At 44.5% G+C, this 20698-nt stretch overlaps 2 protein-coding genes across 3 annotated transcripts in view; both read right to left on the reverse strand.

Annotated features, from left to right (window-relative positions):
• EDEM3 (ER degradation enhancing alpha-mannosidase like protein 3) overlaps positions 1-3846 on the reverse strand; it is a 42744-nt gene extending 38898 nt beyond the window's left edge. Inside the window, exon 1 of one of the 2 annotated variants that reach the window (XM_077332648.1) lies at positions 3492-3846. In XM_077332648.1, coding sequence (XP_077188763.1) covers positions 3492-3655 — 164 coding nt within the window. In that variant the 5' untranslated portion in view covers positions 3656-3846. The remainder of the gene's footprint in view (positions 1-3491) is intronic. The other variant, XM_077332649.1, reaches the window with a different exon arrangement.
• Positions 3847-5478: 1632 nt separating this feature from the next.
• Positions 5479-20698, reverse strand: part of NIBAN1 (niban apoptosis regulator 1) — a 75922-nt gene continuing 60702 nt past the window's right edge. The window contains exons 9-14 of the mRNA XM_077332650.1: positions 18464-18651; positions 16850-17011; positions 14671-14775; positions 11584-11691; positions 11022-11133; positions 5479-9969 (exon numbers count right to left, since the gene is read on the reverse strand). Coding sequence (XP_077188765.1) covers positions 8564-9969; positions 11022-11133; positions 11584-11691; positions 14671-14775; positions 16850-17011; positions 18464-18651 — 2081 coding nt within the window. The 3' untranslated portion in view covers positions 5479-8563. The remainder of the gene's footprint in view (positions 9970-11021; positions 11134-11583; positions 11692-14670; positions 14776-16849; positions 17012-18463; positions 18652-20698) is intronic.

Here is a 20698-nt window from a genome sequence, read left to right on the forward strand (position 1 = left end):
TCTTGTTCTATGCACAAGTTGTTGTTTTTAATTCCCAGCCAAACAATTTGTTCAGCAGTAAAAAAATCTTTTCTGTCTGGTAGCTAAATTTTTATTCTTTATGACAGCCAGGATTCTAACAAGAGCCTCTGCAACCGGCATTTATCCAGTCCCCAGTGATAGCAGAAATACTACAATTTCATGGGTACTCACAGCATGCCACCCAACACAGCAAATAAAAGTAGAACATGCCCCCACATACTTCCTTTGATCATTTGATTAAATCAATCACATATCCTTCTTTCCAGTACAGGGCTGTTAATAGGCACTGGAAACTAAAACAATGTTGACCACAAACAGTATACCAGTTTCAATGCAAAAGGTATGCAAAAGGTAATTTAATGCTGCTTTCAATTAATTACCCAGGTTACCGGCATGAAACATCATCTGCTATTATGTGTTTCCTCCTCACAGAAATATCTAACACAGAAGTTCACAACGTATAACATTTAAACTATTGACTCCTATCCAACAGCTCCTTCAACGAACACAAGAAGACTCCTTAATGAGCAAAATGGCATCTTGAAATACAACACTTTGTTCCCCCGTTGACAGTACCTCAACATAATTATATTTGGAACTATATTTTTCTGAATTGCCCAACGCCCGCACAGAAGGCAAGTTGCACTCCATGAACTTTAAACGTCATTTATCAAGAGGAAAAAGCATGCAAGTGCATAGATGCTATTTTCTAAGACATTACCACTACCATGCCTCCAAACATTACTAATCCTGTCACTGGTTTATCTCAAAGTAACTTAATGAAGCCTAATATTTCCCTGAACCATTACTGGCTCCACATTACCATTTTAAGCTAGTATATGGCACATATATTCAACAGTAAACACTGACTGTTATTTTCAGATGCAGCAGTTTTACATTTTCAGAAATATCTCATTTATTACATTTGTATATTATAATTGCATATTATATTATAATAGTATATTATACACTTCAGAATGATTAACATAAGACAAGCCAGTGACTTCTAAGTGCTTACCTAAATTTCTAGCTCACCCTGCTTTGGAAGTAAAAGGTCAGCAACATCTTTATGTCAACCATACAAGACACCTATTTAAAAACATGATGAAAGCTAAGAACTCTATTACCTAGAGTTGGTTGATTGTCAGCCATAACAAGCAGCTGAAAATGCTTTAATGCCTTTGACTGCTTTTACCCATTAGTGCATGGATAACTGTTGAAGAAGAAAAAGATGACAAAGAAGAGTAGATTTTTATACCCCGCTTTTCACTACCTGAAGGAGTCCCAAATCGGCTTACAAATACCTTCTCCAAACAACAGACACCATGTGGTGTCCTGTGAGGTAGGTGGGGCTGAGAGCTCTAAAAGAACTGCTCAGCAAGAACAGCTGTAATGGAACTTCAACTAGCCCATGGTCACTCAGCTGGCTGCATGTGGAGGAGTGGGGAAGCAAACCTGGTTCTCAAAATTTGAGTCCACTGCTCTTAGCCACTGGACCTCAATGGCTCAGTGAACCCCAGGCTTTTGAAGTTCTACCGATCTCTGTGTGTGCTCTGCTTTTTAACCTGGATCTCAGCACAGTAAACAAATTTGGACATGCCAGTCACCATAAAGGATGGGAACCGCTGCAGTATGATGCTACATCCCAGCTCCTGCTCACAGATGCTAACTTTAAAAACACAATGCTGGCAACTATATTGGGGACCCAAAGTGGCTTTTTGCATCATTCCCCTCCCCTCCATTTAATTATAATTACTATTTATTTGAATTGTATACTGCTCTAATCAGGAGACCTTCTGAGAGAAGGTTAGGCTTCCACAGTTGAATAAGGCAGTGGTCCCCAACCTTTTTATCACCGGGGACCACTCAACGCCTTTTACTGAGGCCCGGTGGGGGGGGGGGTAGTTTACTTCTCTACTCTCAACCACTGCCCTAGCGCTCTCTGATCGCTATGGTAATGTTTAAACATCCCTTCAAAATAAGATACAGACACGCCACAACAATGAAGTGTGTTGTAAAGGGCTGGGGGGGGATGAAGTAAAGGGCCGGGGGGGGGGGGGAAGAGAAGGCGTCCTTCAGGGCCCACCTCCAATTAGTCCAAGGACCACATGTGGTCTGCGGCCCACAGGTTGGGGATCGCTAGAATAAGGGATTCAAGCCCAGTTATCCAAAGGCTTAGCCCACATCTTTAACTACTATACCACACCAGCCATAAAACTGGACAACATTGATCCACTGACATCTACAGCACTACAGGAATCTAAACCAAACCTACCACTGATCATCTTCAAAGACATGCCAGACATGCCAACATCTTTGGTTCATATAACCTGATGACTGGGGAAGGCACTGGCAAACCACCCCGTATTGAGTCTGCCATGAAAACGCTAGAGGGCGTCACCCCAAGGGTCAGACATGATTAGGTGCTTGCACAGGGGATACCTTTACCTTTTAACCTGATTGAACACTTTCCCCTGGGGCACAATAAGCCACCTTTAAAACTCATCACCCAAACAAATAAGAGCATTAAGTGCAAATCACTCCCAAACAGATGTTCCGAAGATGAGAAGGAATTTTTGCATAAAGCCACAAAGGCTTTTTTGCATAAAGGCTTCCCCAGAACTGTTAACCGGTTATTTCTGAACTGATCGAATACGCAGGGCTCCCTTGACAACTCCTTATTGGACAGTAGCTGTTATTTTTAGTTCAGCTTCTACGTGGCTATATTTCCATTTTTAGATACTTGATCATATAAGTGACATCCACCACACCAAGCAAGGTGGCAGAAAGCTCAGCACCTGCTCCTATATCTTTAACCATCTCTTTCTATTTTGAAGTTCTCCTGTAAGACATATATAGGTCACATAAAAGTCATATTTAGGATGTCGCCTATTTTGTTTCACAGTGAATTATTTCTCAATTAACACATACTGAGCATGACACACAAATGATGAAACAGGCATTCCATTTGCTACTTCAGCTGACACGTGTAATATCCCAGAGAGCTGCATTAAGGGGGAGGGGAATTCCTGTAATCAGAAGTATCACAAGCCAATATCACCAGTTAACTCAGAAAACACCAGGCCTCCCGTTAACCTACCAAAAACAAACTGGATGTAGAGTCAGGGGGAGATAGGGCTGCCAAACCCAGGTTAGGAAACACCTGGAGATTTGGGGATGGAACCTGGGGAGGACAGTGAGGTACTATGCAACAGAATCCCCCCCCCCAAAGCGTCCTTTTCCTTCAGGGGAACTAGTCTCTGTAGCCTGGCAGAGGGGCTGCAATTCCAGGGGCTCCCCAGGTCCCACCTGGAGGCTGGCATCCCCAGGGGAAGATCAGGCCTAAAGCCCCGCGAAACCCTTTGACCCCTGGCTGGCCTCAATTGTCCTCGGGCTGAAAAGGCGGCTAAGCCCACTCCTTGGAGAGAAAGGAACCAGGGGGGCCCAGACAGCCCCGACCTCCCGCTTACCCGAGGCGGCGCTTCTCCTCCCTGCTCATGGCCTGCGAGGCCGGGGCCGCCACCAGCACCGAGGAAGCGGAGAGCAGGCCCAGAGCCAGCAACTTCCAGCCCGCCCAACGGCCTGCTGGCGAGTCGCCGCTCCTTCCCTCCCCAACGGCTGCTGCTCCGCTCATGGCGGTAGCGACTCCGCTAGGCCCGGCTCGGTCCCATCCCTCCGAGGACAGCCGCGCCGCTTCCGCGACCTGTGAAGGGACCGGCCGTCCTCCTCTCTCGCCCCGTCGTTCTTCCCTTTCTCTCCGCCGTAGCCAAGGAAACACAGATCCACCCGTCTAGCGGCTTCCGGGTTTCCCTTCCGGTCACGTGGCAGGCGAGAGGCGCAGGAGCCACTCAGAAGGAAGGACTCGTGCCACCTGATGAGACGTCATACGCTCCCAGATCCAAGGGAGACGTGGAACGGGCGCGCCCACTCGCGCGTGCGCACAACGGGTAAAAAAACCCATAACGGGACGTGGCCTCCAAGTGTCACAAACTCGCGCTTTTCCGTGCTGAGTCCAGCGGCGCCTTTAAGACCAGCAGTTTTATTCAAGGTGTGAGGTTTCCTGCGCATGCGCACTACTTCAGACAATGAAAACTCTAGACTACGTGTCTAAGGAGAGAGTTCTCAGTATGCTGCAAATGTAGTCTGGTGATTTTCTATTTCATTGTCTGAAATAGTGTGCACGCGCAGGCCATCCTTGAATAAATCTTTTTTTGACTGAAATGTGCCCCTGGGTGTTGCCTGAGAAAAGTAGGGAATTGTGGGCATATGATGCCATGAAATCCATCCTCTAAAGCTGCCGGTTCCTTCCAGAGGAGCTAATGTAGATCTGTGGTAATTGTGTAATTTCTGGCCACATCTGGAGGTTGGCAACTAAGCTTAACTTCTCAGGTCACTCTGAGGCTGATTGGTAAAAAATAAACCCCCAACAAAGCATTTTGACCAAACCTTCCCAGCTTATTTGCATGGGGAACGCCATTTGTCATGAATTTAGCCATCAGGATAAGGAACTGGCTGGAAAAAAATCTATATGGTCCTGAAAGCTACCGCTGGAGATGTACGTGTAGCTCATATGGCCAAGTTAAACTTACCACAGGGAGACACTTAACCCCGATTCCAGATGCATAGCATGAATATGGTTTGACTTGAATGTACAATACAAATTCTGAAAACAGTATGATGATATTCCTTGAGTTATGAATCATATTTAGTAAAGCTCAAAGCTATTTTTGTCAAACTGTGACCATCAACAGAGTTAGATTTGGGTCTGTGCAAAGTATCTTATCCAGCACAAACTCAGAAGGAATTAAGTATATGAATCTTGGATGCATTTACTGTGGTCTGGCAGTGACTTCCATAAAGCTGTAAGCCATTATAGGAATAATTTCCAAACAAAATGTATTTCACGCAAAAATGCCCCAACCATTCCTGAATATATTTATTAAGATGCGATGTATGAACCATTACGTTTGTCCCGTGATACTATCAAAGCAACCCAGCACTCATTTTCCCAATAAAGTTATTTGAAGAAGAGTTGGTTTTTATATCCCACTTTTCACGACCTGAATGAGTCTCAAAGTGGCTTACCAACCCTGTTTCCTTTCTCTCCCCACAACAGACACCCTGTGAGGTAGGTCGGGCCGAGAGAGCTCTGACAGAACTGCTCTGAGAACAGCTCTAATAGGACTATGACTAGCTCAAGGTCATCCAGTTGGCTACACCAAGCTGGCTCTTGAGAAGGCACCAATTATTTAGTCCTCAAATAAACGCGTGTGTAAATTCACAGGTAGTCCCAGACTCATCACAAAAAGCTGTCATTTTGAACATGTGAAGTAGCCCAAACATAGTGTAATTCCCATCCATAAACATGGACATTTTTACAACATGACCTTTCTAGAAATAAAATGATCAGGAAGCATTTCCCATAACTACTACCACATAAACTTCTAAAAACATAAGTAACATGATAATATTTTATTTTGGCACAAGCAACTAAGAACTGCAAAGTACATTATATTGTATTTCACAATTTCTCTGTTGGTGGTAAATCGCATTAAATATGTACATATAAAGTATACTAAATAATACCTTGAACATACTGTTTGGGGGAGAAACACTGTTTTTGGAAATAACAAAACTGGGGGAAAACCTGATTATATTTCTTAGTCAAAATTCTCAGAAAACGTAAGAATGAAAAGTTTTTAAAAATCCTAACCATACTTGGAAGCATGAAGTGGATTCACAACTAAAAGCCATGGGGCCTGTTTCCATATAAACATGGTTAAGATTAGGTTAGGAACTTTCTTCAAAGGCAGAACGACTCCTAAGAATAGTGGAGCTGACGATCATGAAGATAAAGTTTTCCTCTTCCTCGTGGCATAAACATTTTACCTCTTATCCTGACTTGACTACATGATTTCTCTCTCCATCAACCAATGATACTTATGCACATGGGGATTTCCCATGTGCACATTGTCCCATCAGCAATCACAAAATAAGTTGTGCTAGATGTTATGGAAAACATGAAAGGAAATGATGTCATGCTGATGTTTTTCAGCCATTACTTTGCATAATGTATAGTCCCAACCCATCCAGCTTTGGATCTTCGGACTGTTTGGCTCCTCCTACTGTTACATTAACTTAGGGCAGGGGTAGTCAAACTGCAGCCCTCCAGATGTCCATGGACTACAATTCCCATGAGCCCCTGCCGGAATTCACTGGCAGGGGCTCATGGGAATTGTAGTCCATGGACATCTGGAGGGCCACAGTTTGATTACCCCGACTTAGGGGATGCAATTCTTTTCCTATTAATTCTAAGCAGCAGGGAAAGATATCTAAACATAGTATCTGAGGAAGTGTGCATGCACACGAACGCTCGTACCTTGAATAAAACTTTGCTGCTCATAACGGTGCCACTGGACAAAAACTTTGTTCTGCTGGTTCAGACCAACACTGCTACACACCTAAATCTATGTTATATTGAGTAGTCATGGGAAATAAACGTTTCCATCTGTAAAGATCTTTGTTACAGCAGCACCTTACTTATTTAGAAAGCTAAAGAGAAGCATTTTGAAGGGGCTTCTACAGACGTCAATCCTTCAGATTTCAAAACCAAGCAAAACATAATTAGTTAAATTTATCTTGGTATTCATTGCCTAAATAAACATTGTTAAGGATTTTCAAGTTTTAGCGTACACTTTTTTTCCTCCAGGTAGTTGGCAACCTGTATAGGGTTGTGCAGAGTGTATTAATTTTCACTGCTCTTCAGCCAAGAGGCAGTAAGCTGGGGGGCCTCTGGCTGGAGCATAAAAGGTCAGAGTTTGGGCACAGAGAATTCCTTGAGCGTTGGTCACTCATGAAGTCACCTTATACCGAATCAACCATGGGTCCATCAAGGTCAGTACTGTCTTCGTAGATTGGCAGTGCTTCTCAAGGGTCACAGGCACCGGTCTTTCATATCACCTACTGCCTGATCCTTCAAAAGTGGAGATATAATCAGGGCCTAAACCTGGGACTTTCTGCATGCAAAGCAGAGGCTCATCCATGAGCCATAGCCCAGGCCCTATTACCTGGAGAAAATATACCGTGTTCTTTTAATATAGGTTTAATCAAGATGTCATTTAACAGATGATGCTAGTTAGCTCCTTTGCCCCAAAATGCCTGTCCTCTGGACACATGAAGAAGCAGGACATCTTCCTCCAAGTCTCTTGGCAAACTTAGCTGGTCATGGGAACACTAAGAGCTGAAAAAGACTGGCCAGGGTTTATGGTTGGGGGGGGGGGGGAGACATCATCTGGGCATGGAATTGGAGTCACGGTGGGTGGGCAGGTAGTTGTGAATTCCCTGCATTCTGCAAGGTGTTGGACTAGATGACCTTGGAGATCCCTTCCATGATTCTAAGAGGACTGTGGAAGAAATAGTAAAGAAAAAAAACACATCTGTGGTTTGATAGTGAGACTGAGAAGAAGGTATCAGATGGGGGGGGGAAAAGAAAGAGACAGACTGGTGTAGTGGCTAGGCGCAGCAGATTCTAATCTGGAGAACCAGATTTGATTCCCCACTCCTCCACATGCAGTCAGCCGGCTGACCCTGGGCTAGTCACAGTTCTCTTAGAATTGTTCTCTGAGAGATCTCTCAGCATGCAGGATAAGGTGGACCAGAATGTGGGAACTGGGTGATATGTGAAGAGGCTATTGTACGAGAAATGGGCAGGCCAGCCCTGCCTAATGACCAATGATTTGTGTTCTGACTATAGAGTAATGAATGATGAATTTTACGTGAAAGACCCACATGTAGAGACTGTATAACCAAAAGGTGATTAATGCATGCTTGGGAAATTAATTACCATATTGATCTAAAAGCGGATGCCATCTTATTTTGGGTGGGTAATAGGACTGGGGAAACCCGCTCTGACTATTCAGGCACTTTTAAATAAGGTTGTAACAAAAAAGGAGGGGAGCAGGATCAGACTACTCCGCTGTCAAAATATCAGCCAAAGCTCTTAAATACAGACGCTAGCTACCAAAGGTCAAAACTGTATACATAGTTATGCTGCACCAAGAGTCAATAAGCAAATTTCTCTTGCGCCCCCCACCCCCCGATTATTTGCTTCTAGCAAATCCTATACATTATATTATCCCTTAATTGCAACTGATTTCATCCTAGTTCTGACCATCATTACAAGCTTCATCCATCTGCTTGGTCCAGCACTTCAAAAAGACACAGTGAATATTTACAGGGTACATTTAAGGGACTCGAAGGACTGTTTCAAGAAATGTCAAAGGCTTTAAAACTTTCTGTGAACATCAGTGGCTTGTGCCTGTCTCTGGTGACAATAACGAATTTGCAGTGGCCTGATCTCAAGCTGTTAGAATAAATGAAGCAATAACTGATGGTGCAGAGATGATTCAAACAATCAAACTTTTCAAAATACAAGAGCTCTCAAATAGGAATTGATAGCAGGAATAAATCTCTCCATCCCAACTTGAAAGGGAGTTTGATCATAAGGATCCAGGTCTTGCCCTTCTGAGTTAACCCCATTTCTTCATTCTTCTGACTGCAATTCAGGACAATGGTCTCCAGCACTTTCCTGCATGCCCATTTCTCCTTCTGCAACATCTGCACTCTGCAGGGATACACTGGCAGGCATTGAATCATCCCGCTCAGCCAAGGTGAAGCTTTGGGACTGGGTGTCCACTGAGACCTCCACAATGTTATCCTTATTCTCTTTTATTTCCGGATAAATTTGCAGACCAGTTGACTCTACTCCTAAATCTGCAATATTCAAAATAGGAGGCTCTTGTGTTTCAATGGAACAGATAGTAGAAATCTGAGAATCCACTTCAGGTGGGTCAGAATGAAGAAGGGAAAGTCCAGATACTTCATTTCCAGTATGGGTCCCTAATTGCGGACTGTCGTCCACTGAAGCACTATGAAGGGTACAAAATCCCTCCTCCACCTGCTCAGTCTGTCCTCTTTCAACATGTTGTTCCACTTGTGGCTTCTCGTCGACCGGGGTAAAGTGAGTAGGGGAAAGATCTAGTCCACTCTGGTCAGACTGTCTACCTTCCACATGTTGCTTTGCTTGAGACGGGTCATTAGCCCGACCACTGTCCACATCAGTATACCAGATGCTTGACGGTGTCTCCAAGTCAGCCTTTGAAGCCTGACAAACATCTAGTTCCTCAGAGACATCTGGAGAATCTGCTTCAGTCCTGTGGCTTCCTTCTCCAGTGGTGCTTATTACATTTAGATCACCTGATTCAACAGTGGGTGAAAGAGAGAGGCTTGTTACTGTTAAACTACTTGCTTCTACACCGGGCACTTTAGGAGACTCCTGCATCTCATACGTTTGACACTCATCTGCAATCATTTTGACTTCCTTGTCCCTTTCTTCTACAGATTCCTGTGCCTTTGAAATTCCACATTCATGCACACTTTCTTTGTTCTCAGGTGGTTCATCTGCTGGCAATTCAACAGTCAGTGTCAGCAAGTTTCTTATTTCATTCACGCTATCAGGAACTGGTGCCTTTTCCTCTTCCCTTGGGACCTCATTTTCTGTTTTTGAGCTTCCACTGAAATTTGTTTCTTGAACATCAGGAAGCTGTGGACTTACTGTTTCCTCAGAGGGGGATCCCTGCTTGCCACTGAGATCCGAAATCATCCGTTCTTCCTTCTCTTCTGCAGGAAGGCTAGATACCTTTGGAGAAATTCCTTCTTCATTGTCCAGTGCCTTTGCAGCCTCCTGAGTGACTTCAGGCACAAACACTTCATTACTCTGAATGTCAGCATGGGGTACCTCTGCCAAGTTAGTGGATGGTTTCCTAGCTGGGCTGGCCTGAGCAGATCCTGAAGGAGTTTTGAGGTCACTCAGACTGGATACACTTTCAGAAGGAAGGTTTGTTTCCTCAAAGAGGTTGTGTTTCTTCAAGTGGGCAGCCTCTTTTATCACTAAAACAGAAGAAGGGCCAAAAAATAGTGAGAGATTCAACCATGGGGATGTAACAAAGGATGTGGGGGAGGGATGATGTATAATGTTCTCAGAAATTCTGGTGGGCCGTTCCCAGATGGGCTACTCTCTTCTCTGGCGTCTGTAGCTAATCCATATTAGATTTAGCAGACCTTGGTTTCTGGCATAAACCTTAAGGAAAACTGTGATAGGGAAGGGATTGGATGGAGAAAAAAAACCCCGCCCCTAGATTTTGTTAACAAATGCAAGTCAAATATGTAGGTGGTATCAGGAATTGGACTGAGTGAGGGTAGAGGGCATAGCTGGGTGGAAGGGAGTTTTTGGCATCTTGATCTGCCTCAAACCCCACCTTGAAAAAAAATTAAATGCATTGGAATTTTTTTTCTTGAACTAGTATACTGAAGACACATTGAAACTGATGTTCATATTCATGATCTTTCAGCCTAACCAAATACTCCCAATAACTGGGGAAATTCAAATTTGGATCTAAATTTTGTTTCTCATCTATTTGTAACCGGTTAGATGTGATTTATTTTCTCACTTGCAGCCCAGGGTCAGAACAATGGCGGTTAAATGCTTCATAGAATTAAGTTTGATTTCTTCTCCCGAGAGAAGGGACTAGAAATACCATCATCCAAGCAATGGCCATTCTACTACCAGAGGCAACAGAGCACTTATATCCTCCCTTCTCGGCTGTTGGAAAAGTCAGACTTCTCATCCTGGGAGGAAGGGTGCATTTACTGGAATTGTGCATTTACTGCACAATTTTTGTTGTTGTTAGGTGCGAAGTCGTGTCCGACCCATCGCGACCCCATGGACAATGATCCTCCAGGGCTTCCGGTCCTCTACCATTCCCCAGAGTCCATTTAAGTTTCCACCAACTGCTTACTGCACAATAGAGTGCGATATATTTTGGAGAATTTTGGAGAAGGAAGAAGCAGTGAAATAGTATCTTTTAAATTTTGGCAGCTGCTTTGAGAACTGTGCACCTGTAAAACAGGGTATCCAATAAGTATATCAGAAGCAAATTTACCTTTTAGGGTTTCCACAAGCAGACTTTCCAGTAAAATCTCTTCGTAGACATTTTCAACTTGTATCACGCTGGTATGATCGGAAAAGATGTACTGTTCGTATTTCTGAAGCTCCTAGACAACAAGAGACAACAAAAGAATAAGTGAGCCTGATCTCATCAAATCTCAGACGCTAAGCAGAATCGGCCCTGGCTAGGATTTGGATGGGAGACCTCCAAGGAACACGCAGAGGCAGGCATTGGCAAACCACCTCTGAAGTCCCCTGCCTTGAAAACGCTACGGGGTCACTGTAATTCCACTATGATCTCATGACACTTTCCGCCACCACCGAAAAGGGAAAAGAGCTCAGAGGCTTCCCTTGAGAAACTGCATCCCAGAATGCCTGGAGCGCCACCTATAGGAAAGGAGCACGGCCGGGGATTTTGAAGACTGCATAACATAGAGTGGCAGCATACTTGACTGTAGCCCCTACCATCAATGGTCCTTAATTTTAGCAGTCTTTTGAACTACCATTGGGGGAAACCTTTCCTCTCCTTTTGACTCCCCTTCAGCTCAGCAACCTACCGGTTTGCAAGCTGAGGCCAACGTCCGCTGCAGCGTAGGCAAAGAGATCTGGATCAAGGCATCTTGAAATATCTTCTTCCGGACAGTGCTGCTGTCATAGTCATATTGCTGTCGACGAAAAACAAAATCAAGGCATAAAGTCAGCCGTGAAAAAGCTGAAACGGCTGCAGCGTCTTGCCAGTTCCCAAGGGACAGAAGCACTACTGGAGTTGCTCCCTTGGCTCTAGAGACCTCTGGGAATGAGGACTTTTGCAAAACGTCTGTTATCAGAAATAGGTGGGCCCAGGCCCCAAACCTTTCCGCCTTTACTCAGCTATATTTATGCCAGACCGAAACTTGACACATATCCTTGAAAGAGAAACAAACAAATTCTATGTACCTGGAACTGAGAACCGCACTGTGTAGTATTTATACACTCCAAAAAAAGAGATGAGTTTCTACTCTCTTTTGATACAGGAGGCACCACATGCAAATGCATGGAAATGACATTTCAGTGGGCACTTTTTGCTGAAGGAAAGCAGATACAGGAAGGACCCAGTCAGAGTGAAGGAGCACTTGAATACAGGCTTCCAAACTATTAGAACACCACTACCTGCAACCCCAGTAAGGTGCATAACGTAGTGTGAATGGGCAGCTTTTTTCCCTGAAGAAACATGGTTGAACCCATTAGGCCAGTGGTTCTCAACCTGGGGGTCACAGCAGGGCAAGCAGCTTGGCTGGGGGGCACCATTTACACAACAGCCTTGCGGGGTAGATCAAGATAGAGCATTAATCTGACTGGAGCAGCGGAAAAGAGCGAGATCGGCATGGTGGGACAAGAGGCAGAACTGAACTGAGAAACCCCAGGAAAAAAAAACAATTTATATACAATCACGAACAATGGTCAGTTTGAGTCCAATTTCTGTGAAAGAACACTAGCATAATTTTATGGTTGGGGGTCACCACAACATGAGGAACTGTATTAAAGGGTTGTGGTATTAGGAAGGTTGAGAACCACTGCATTAGGTGCAAAGAAGCAACAGGTGGGGGATGAGATACTTAGTTCTTTTCCTGCCAGCTGTTTTCATGTCTTCAAATCAAATCCACTTCATAAAGCTGCTTTCCCTCGCCTTTCCCTGTCTGAGATCCAGTAGAAGCAATGAGTTTGAGATTGCAATTAAAAAAGAAAAGCAGTCGACAGGGAAAGGGGTTCAGCACGTCACCACCTGAAACACATGCATATGCATGGCTGACCAGCTCATAGTGAGCCCAATCCACAGGATTTGAGAAAAAGCTGCCGTTAAGCCTCTGTTATATACATTTGTGTGAGAATATATAACAATGGTCTAATGACACAGAAGTCTTATCAAGCAACAGTCCTGAAGTTTCCTTCCAATGACTCAAGGTGTGTGCAGAGATACCTTTAAATGGTAGCTCCCCCCACCCCTCCATGGACTTGCCCATTTCAGTGAACACTGGTATCTGTCTTGCAGATTGCCTTTTTATTTTCATATGTTCATTTGTCACTTTTTTTAAAAAGGGGAAATGTATCTTAGAAGAGCACCGTAACTGCTTTGGAGAAGGAGGGGAGATGAACCGTCATACTCAATGTGCCAGTTACCGAACACACTGTGCAAAGTTGACTTCCAGCAATCAATTCTCTCATTACTGTGTACGGAAGATGATTCATTCCAGTTATCTACAAACATCTTATGCCTATAACATATTCATTGACTTCAATGACATGGAATTGACAACAGAAATGGAAACTGCCCCCTAGAGCAGGGGTAGTCAACCTGTAGTCCTCCAGATGTTCATGGACTACAATTCCCATGAGCCCCTGTCAGTGTTTGCTGGCAGGAGCTCATGATAACTGTAGTCCATGAACATCTGGAGGACCACAGGTTGACTACCCCTGCCCTAGAGTCTTCCAACTCCTAGTAGGTTTATCAAGGAGCAAGTTGCATTCAAGCAAGTAACCAGGCAACGATACTTATGTTGAATCAGAACAAAGTTAGAATCCTAGAGTTGGAAGTGGCCATACAGGCCATCTAGTCCAGTCCCCTGCTCAGTGCAGGATCAGCCTAAAGCATCCATGAGGTACAGTGTCTCTTGGGTATAGTATCTGAAGAAGTGTGTTTGCACATGAAAGTTTATACCTCGGATAAACCTTTGTCGGTCTTAAATATGCCCCTGATCTTGAACTTTGTTCTGCTGCTTCAGACTAAAATGAATCTAACTTATGTCACGTGTTTGGAGAAGCTAGATTTATTCTACCATATCAAGAGGTAGTTTTAAAAGTACGGCTAGCTCCTTTGAAGATCATACTGTGCAGCAGAACTTTCTTGATAGCTGCTGGCATGCACATAAAGCAAGGCAGTGAAAAACTTTCAGTTCAGATCTCACAGGAATTATTTTTAATTTGTACAGGCTATGCCCGTTAAGGCTATCAGATTAGAATGTTCCATTCAGATGAGTGACCCTGGCAGACCCTTATCCTGACATGCACAGAATGTCTACCACGGAGTGTCAGATGCGAAGGAGGAGGGCAGAACTCCTGTGCCGTGAAGTGCTTGTACAAAAAGAAACACTGCAGCCTGTGAGGTGCAATGGGGTTGCACCTGCTTGAATTCCTCTCACCTACACAACTAGGACAACTATACGAGCTCTGCTGTCATCTTTTGCATCAAAGCTGCAATTGCTGTAACATGTTTGCAGAATCAAGCACCCCAAAATAATAAATCTAAACAAGTTCATGTGTGCACAAGTGTGCATGGGAGAGGAACATCTTTGTGCCAGCATGGTGTAGTGGTTAAAGAGTGGTGAACTCTGATCTGAAGGACTGGGTGTGATTCCCCACTCCTCCACATGCAGACAGCTGGGTGATCTTGGGCTAGTCACAGTCCTCTTAGAACTATTCTCGCAAAGCAGTTCTCTTAGAGCTCTCTCATTTCTACCTAACTCACAGGGTGTCTGTTCTGGGATGAGGAAAGGAAAGGGGTTTGTAAGTTGCTTCGGGGACTGAAAAGAGGGATATTAAAAAACACCTCTTCTTATTTTAAGTGGACATTACAAACCATTGCGAAGCACAGGCAGAAAATGACATACCTTTAGGACGCGAAGTTTGACTTTTTCGATGGCTGTTGCCATTTTATCTTTTTGATGGCCTAAGTTGAGCAGCTGCTCAAAGGTGTATACTGCATTTTCCATAAGCTAGGAAGGAAATATTGAAAAAATAGACATCACATTTATAGACACCCATACCAGCTGGAATCATAACATCCTTTAAACTTACTAATGTACAAATAACAAAAGTACATATACTTAAAAGGCAACAGGTAGTTTGTGAAAAGGTTTGATAGGAATTCCCAAGGTTAAAACCAGGAACATCATGTATGAGTGGGGATCTATCCTCATGACTATCTGTACTCAACTCAGGCCTTTTTTATGTACCAAGGAAATGTGCAACATCAGCTCTGCAATTAGCAATCAAATGGAGCCTTGGGATTAATTAATAAATACTAGTGGCTTGACACCTAAGAATGAGACCATGATGTGGGACAGAGTACCTGCTTGGCATGTATAAGGTCCCAGGGTCAATCCTCAGCATCTCTGGTTGATGTAAAAGATCAGAGCAGCTGCCAGTCAGAGTAGGCAACAGTGACATTGACAGACCAAGGATCTGACTAAGCAGGAAGCAGCCTAGTTATGGGGCATGGACCATCTGCATTCTGTGTAGAAGATCCCAGGTCCCATCTCCAGTTCAAAACAGAAGGTAATAGGTGAAGTTTGACCACTGACCCTGGGGAGCCTGGGTAAACGGGCCCTGTGGGAATTGTCAGCTCTCTATAGGACCCGTAAGATGGAGCTCTTCTGTCGGGTTTATAGTTTAGGCCAGTGCAGGAAGATCTAATGGGCTCCCCCCTTAGGATGTGTCTTAAATGACATAGCCCAGGAGCAAGTGTACCAGTATGGGGAGGCTGAGATTTTTACCATTGTGTGTTCTTAAGTGATTGTTTCTGGAATGTTTTATTGTTATTTTAATGGATTTTATTGTTACGGGGTTTTATCAATTGTTACCTGCCACAAGTCGGTTACTGGGAGTGGCAGGATACAAATTTAATTAATTAAGCTGATTTTGAAAGACTAGTGGTTCACCTCCGAACATAGCAAACGAAGACCTGTTGATCCCATGAAGTCATCAACTGAAGAGAAGGACCAACAGGAGCAGCCTTCTCATGGATCCGACTCTGAATAAGGCAGCTTTGTGTGTTCGTGCATCCATGCCTGGTTAACACTTTCTGTGTGCTGCATTTCCTAATTCAGCAATTAAACTAATCTCAGGAGCTCTGAATCTTAGAACATATCCTCTAAGTCTGGAATTTGGTAGGGCTGCTCACAGTGCAAGTTTTGCCCCTAACTGGATCAACAGGATTCAGACTTGGGAGGAGAGTGGGGGGGTTTGTAAAGAGATTGAGATTTCCATGTGAATTGCCTAGCAACCTAAACATGTGTTGAATTTTTCAACAGATCAGGATGCATCTAGACTGCCACTATGTAAGTGACTGGTAGTGCCATCCCAGGCAGAGTCACAATCACCTAAGCCCACTGAAGTCAATAGACTTGGAAGGATGTAACTGTGCTTAAGATGGAACTAAAAGTCATCAAAGGAACAGCCAGAACTAGTAGCATGAACCTACACCAAAACATTTGTTCAGAGGATCAAATGAGATTTTTCAACTCCATCTATCCATCCATCCATCCATCCATCCATCCATCCATCCATCCATCCATCCATCCATCCATCCTTTATCATCTGCCCACCCACCCACCCACACACGTACAAGAGCAAATAATTTGGGGCCAAACAAGAGGCTACACAGAGTTTGCATTACCTTCTCTCTGCTTATTAAAAAACCCAGCCCCAACCCAAAACAGCTTGAGCAGAAGAAGAGTGGGTGTGGATTGACTGCTTACTTAACCCTCTATTTTTCAGCTCAACACTGCCCAATCAGAAGCCTCCTTCTCCTGAAAGAGGCTGCCGATTGTCTCTTGTAAGGAGAAAAAGTAGCTGGGGGATGGGGTGCTTTGAAGCATAATAATACCCTAATGAGGCAACATTAAGCAACCTCCCCTCCCCATCACCTTCCTGCCATAAAGTAACGACCTTCTGAAGCTGCTTATGGGTTTCAAAGCACAAAAATGGATGAAGAGCAGTATTTATTTAGACATGCGGCTATTCTGAATTCCAGTGAAGACCAGACCTGGGCTAATAGACTACATGTACCTCCTGCATGTGGTTTTGTGTCCGCTGAATAATCAGGTCAATATGGTAGAATCTGAAGCGGCTCTTGAGATCCTGAAGGTGCTCTTGCAGGAGGTCCACCTTCAGATAGCAAGGCTCCATTTTCACAGAGTTGTATGGGAGACTCATCAGCAGATCCACGTTCTAGAAGAAAGATGGGTTGGTGAAGAAGAGGGGCTTGTATTAAAACCTCACATGGCCTGAAGCACATTAACTGCAAGGCAGATCCTAGGCTTGGGGAACTGGTTGAAAATGCCGACCTGTTTGGAGCATTTTCGGGTGTCTCGGGACGTATACAATTTGGGTTTGACCTTGAAACCGAGTGGCTTGAGACCACCAGTAGAGGGTGGGAATCATGGCTGGGGACTGGTTTGGATGATGAAAACAGGCTGCTGTTCCAGGGCAGATATTTTTGCTGGCAGGTTAGCCGATGTAGAGAAAGCCTTTTCCAAAAGATGTCTTCTAGCTGGGAGACCCCGTCAGCCCTGACTTCTGGGGTAAACTGCTGGCAGATTCTACATGCTGGTATGTAATGGCTCTCAAACTGCAGACAAACGTAGCGCTCATCAGTTCTTGTAGAATCTTGTAGTATTGCAGGAAAATTGCCTCCAATGTCTCCAGCTGGGAGAGGCTCTTCCTGCTCTGTTACCAGGAGAGCTAGAAAATCTTCCGAGGCTGGCCTGAGTGCCTGTGCAGTTCCCACATGGGACTGCACAGAACAATGGCTATAGGGGGCTACTGTTCAGAAAATGCAGGGGAAATTGCCACGTGGATGCTCCGCCAATGAAAACTACAATGAAAGAGAATGAGCCATACAAAGCAGCTAGGCAACATCATTCATGTGCTCAGTCACATCATGCACAAACATCTAGGAAAGATGTTATTGACCAAAACAGACTCTGTCTGCCAGCATGGTGTAGAGCAGTGGACCCCAACCCCCGGTCCGGGAACCGGGACCTGTCCGTGGCTCAGTCGGTACCGGGCCACAGCTCCTTCTCGTTCTCCTCCCCAGCTGCTGCCTCGGGAGCTGTCCTGCCACTCTGCCGCTGGCTCACCTTTGGTGGTCTCTAGCAGCCACCATGGCTGGGGCTCCCCCTTGGTGTGGCACTGCACAGCTGCTACTGGCAGCGCCCCCCCCCCCCCAGCGGGCGGCGGGAAGTCAGGGGCGCTGACAGGAAAGCAAGTGGAGCAGGGGCTCAGGCGGCGGTGACATTTCTTGGCAAAAGACTACTCCCCCAGGCCTCAGTAAAATTGTCAAGTGTTGACCGGTCCCCAGTGATGAAAAGGTTGGGGACCACTGGTGTAGGGGTTAAGAGTGGCGGTCTCTAATCTGGAGAACTGGGTTTGATTCCTCAATCCTCTGCAACCAACTGGGTGACTTGGGGCTAGTCTCAGTCCTGATGAAGCTGTTTCCACAGAGCAATTTGCTGAGAGGTCTCTCAGCCACACCTACCTTGCAGGGTGTCTGTTGTGGGGAGAGGAAGGAAAGATGTTTGTAAACTGCTTTGGGACTCCTTTGAGTAGTGAAAAGTGGAATATAAAAAAACAGCTCTTCCTCATCTTCTAAATACATAACAAACCACACAGCCATCTCACCTCTTTCAGCTTTGTGTTATCATTCGTTGCGTGGAACTCCTGGCTGATCTCGTTGACTTCCTTTTCAAAAAGCAGACGGACTTCGCTAAACCCGGAGCTCACTGGACCCATGAGTTCCTCTAGTATGGAAGCTAGAAAGGGCTGGATGTTTTCACTACAGCATTTCCGGACAGGGTCGGCTACACTCTCTGCAGATCAAACAGATATGCATTAGATCATGAAGAGGGAAGATACTCTACCATTACTCTAAGAAACAGCATTCCAAGGTGGGGGTATGTAAAAAAAAGTAGGGCTATGCAAACACAGGCTGGCTCAGTTTTCAAGGGCTCCTACTGGGATAAAGTGAAATAAAGGCAATTTGACCCAGAGGTGAGGCCCTTGCCCTCATTCTAGACCAGTGGTCCTCAACCTTGGGATCCTGACCTCCTTTGGGGTTGCCTGGCCCATTCCCACAGGGTCACCATGTTGGTGATCGCAGCGGCAGTGGCAGCCTGCGGCGGCAGCCACAAGCAGCAGACGGCGGTGGAGGCAGGCAGCGGCGAGCGGTGGTGGTGGCCAGCAGTGGCAGAGCCATGGCACTGGCCGCCTCCGCATTGTTGTGCACCTACATGCACGCCCACATGCACCTGTGCAGGCCGCACGCGCGTGCACACATGCCGTCCCCACCACCGCCACAGATGGGGTTGCAGCATGAAGCTGGCTGAGAATCGCTGTTCTAGAATTTGGAGTCACCAATTGGAGACACGCTGAATGCTTAGACCAGTGATTCTCAACCTTCCTAATGCCGTGAGCCTTTAATACAGTCCCTCATATTGTGGTAACCCCAACCATAAAATTATGCAAGTGTTCTTTCATAGAAATTAAATCGAAACTGACCAATGGCGTGAAGATCCATTGTTCACATTTAATATAGTATACAATATAATCAATAATACAATAGCTACTACAAGCTTTACAATGTACAATTTATTTTAATGGCTGAACTTTTCAGTGGTTTTTAGGCAATAGTTTGTAGGCCAGTAAGATGGTTCTATTTATTGGGACTGAGTGAAAATATAAAAGCTCTTTGTTTTTTAACAAAAGCTATCTTCACTGGAGTACTTTTAAAAAGGCCACTGAAATGCATAAAATGGTCTGACATAATGGTGGTATCAATTTAGATGCCTCTTCACATGGCAATAGCAGTGCATATAAATGAGTAACAGGTTAGGTCTTTCAAAATGACTTTGATTACTTTGGCTAGCATAAGAGTTTTGGACAGCACTCAAACACAGGTATGTGAAATGTGGTAAATTAATTATGGGTGAACCTTACTCAAATGAAAAATGGGAAGGAAAGATAAAAATATTTTTATACTTTAAACATTTTTTTTAAGAGTGGCTCCATTACAGTGTACAATTCCTAAATTCTTTAAGCTTGTAAAAGTTAACGGACTGCATTGAACACTATTCTGGAGCAGTCTAATTTGCTTTAACATCTATTTTGCAATAGGGAAATATTTTCAAGCATGTCATGTGGTGGTCTGAAAAATCCAAACAATACATATTAATATATACAGCATCACTCAGTACCTGCTAAAATGAATGTGACAGTTACAGGATCTAGCATCTTGCACTACAAACCCTTTTTCTTTTTTAAAAAAGTGACCAATAAAGGCAAAAGCTGGAGTCTTAAAATAACCAATCTACTTTCAACTGACTTTTAAAGCATCTTTTATAGGAAATAAATAGTGAAAGCAATTGTTCCACCAAACCTCAGTTTTGGACTGGCTGGCTGGACTATACAGGCTTAGTTAACTACACCGGTTGTATTTTTAAAGGGATGTGGTCTCTGTAAATGTAAAGCTGTGAAAACACCGTACAGGGGGGGGGGGAATCTGGTACACAAATAATTAGAAGGGAACACACACAACTCCAAACTTAGATGTAAAAGAAAAAAATTGCAAGATAGAAAAAAAACCAGGAACCGTGACACAACATCAAAATAAAGTAACTGTGATAGCAGAAAGCTATCCATTGTTCATGATTGTATATAAATTGTTTTTTCCCCCAGGGTTTCTCAGTTCAATTATGCCTCTTGTCCCACCATGCTGATCTCGCTCTTTTCCGCTGCTCTATCAGACAAACGCTCTATATTGATCTACCCCGCAAGGCTGTTGTGTGGATGGTGCCCCTCCCCTGACCAAGCTGCTTGCCCTTCTGTGACCCCTGTGAAAGGGGCGTTTGACCCCCAAAG

This window comes from Paroedura picta, chromosome 4 (genome assembly GCF_049243985.1).
Source record: "Paroedura picta isolate Pp20150507F chromosome 4, Ppicta_v3.0, whole genome shotgun sequence".
In the NCBI taxonomy this organism is placed as follows: Eukaryota; Metazoa; Chordata; class Lepidosauria; order Squamata; family Gekkonidae; genus Paroedura; species Paroedura picta.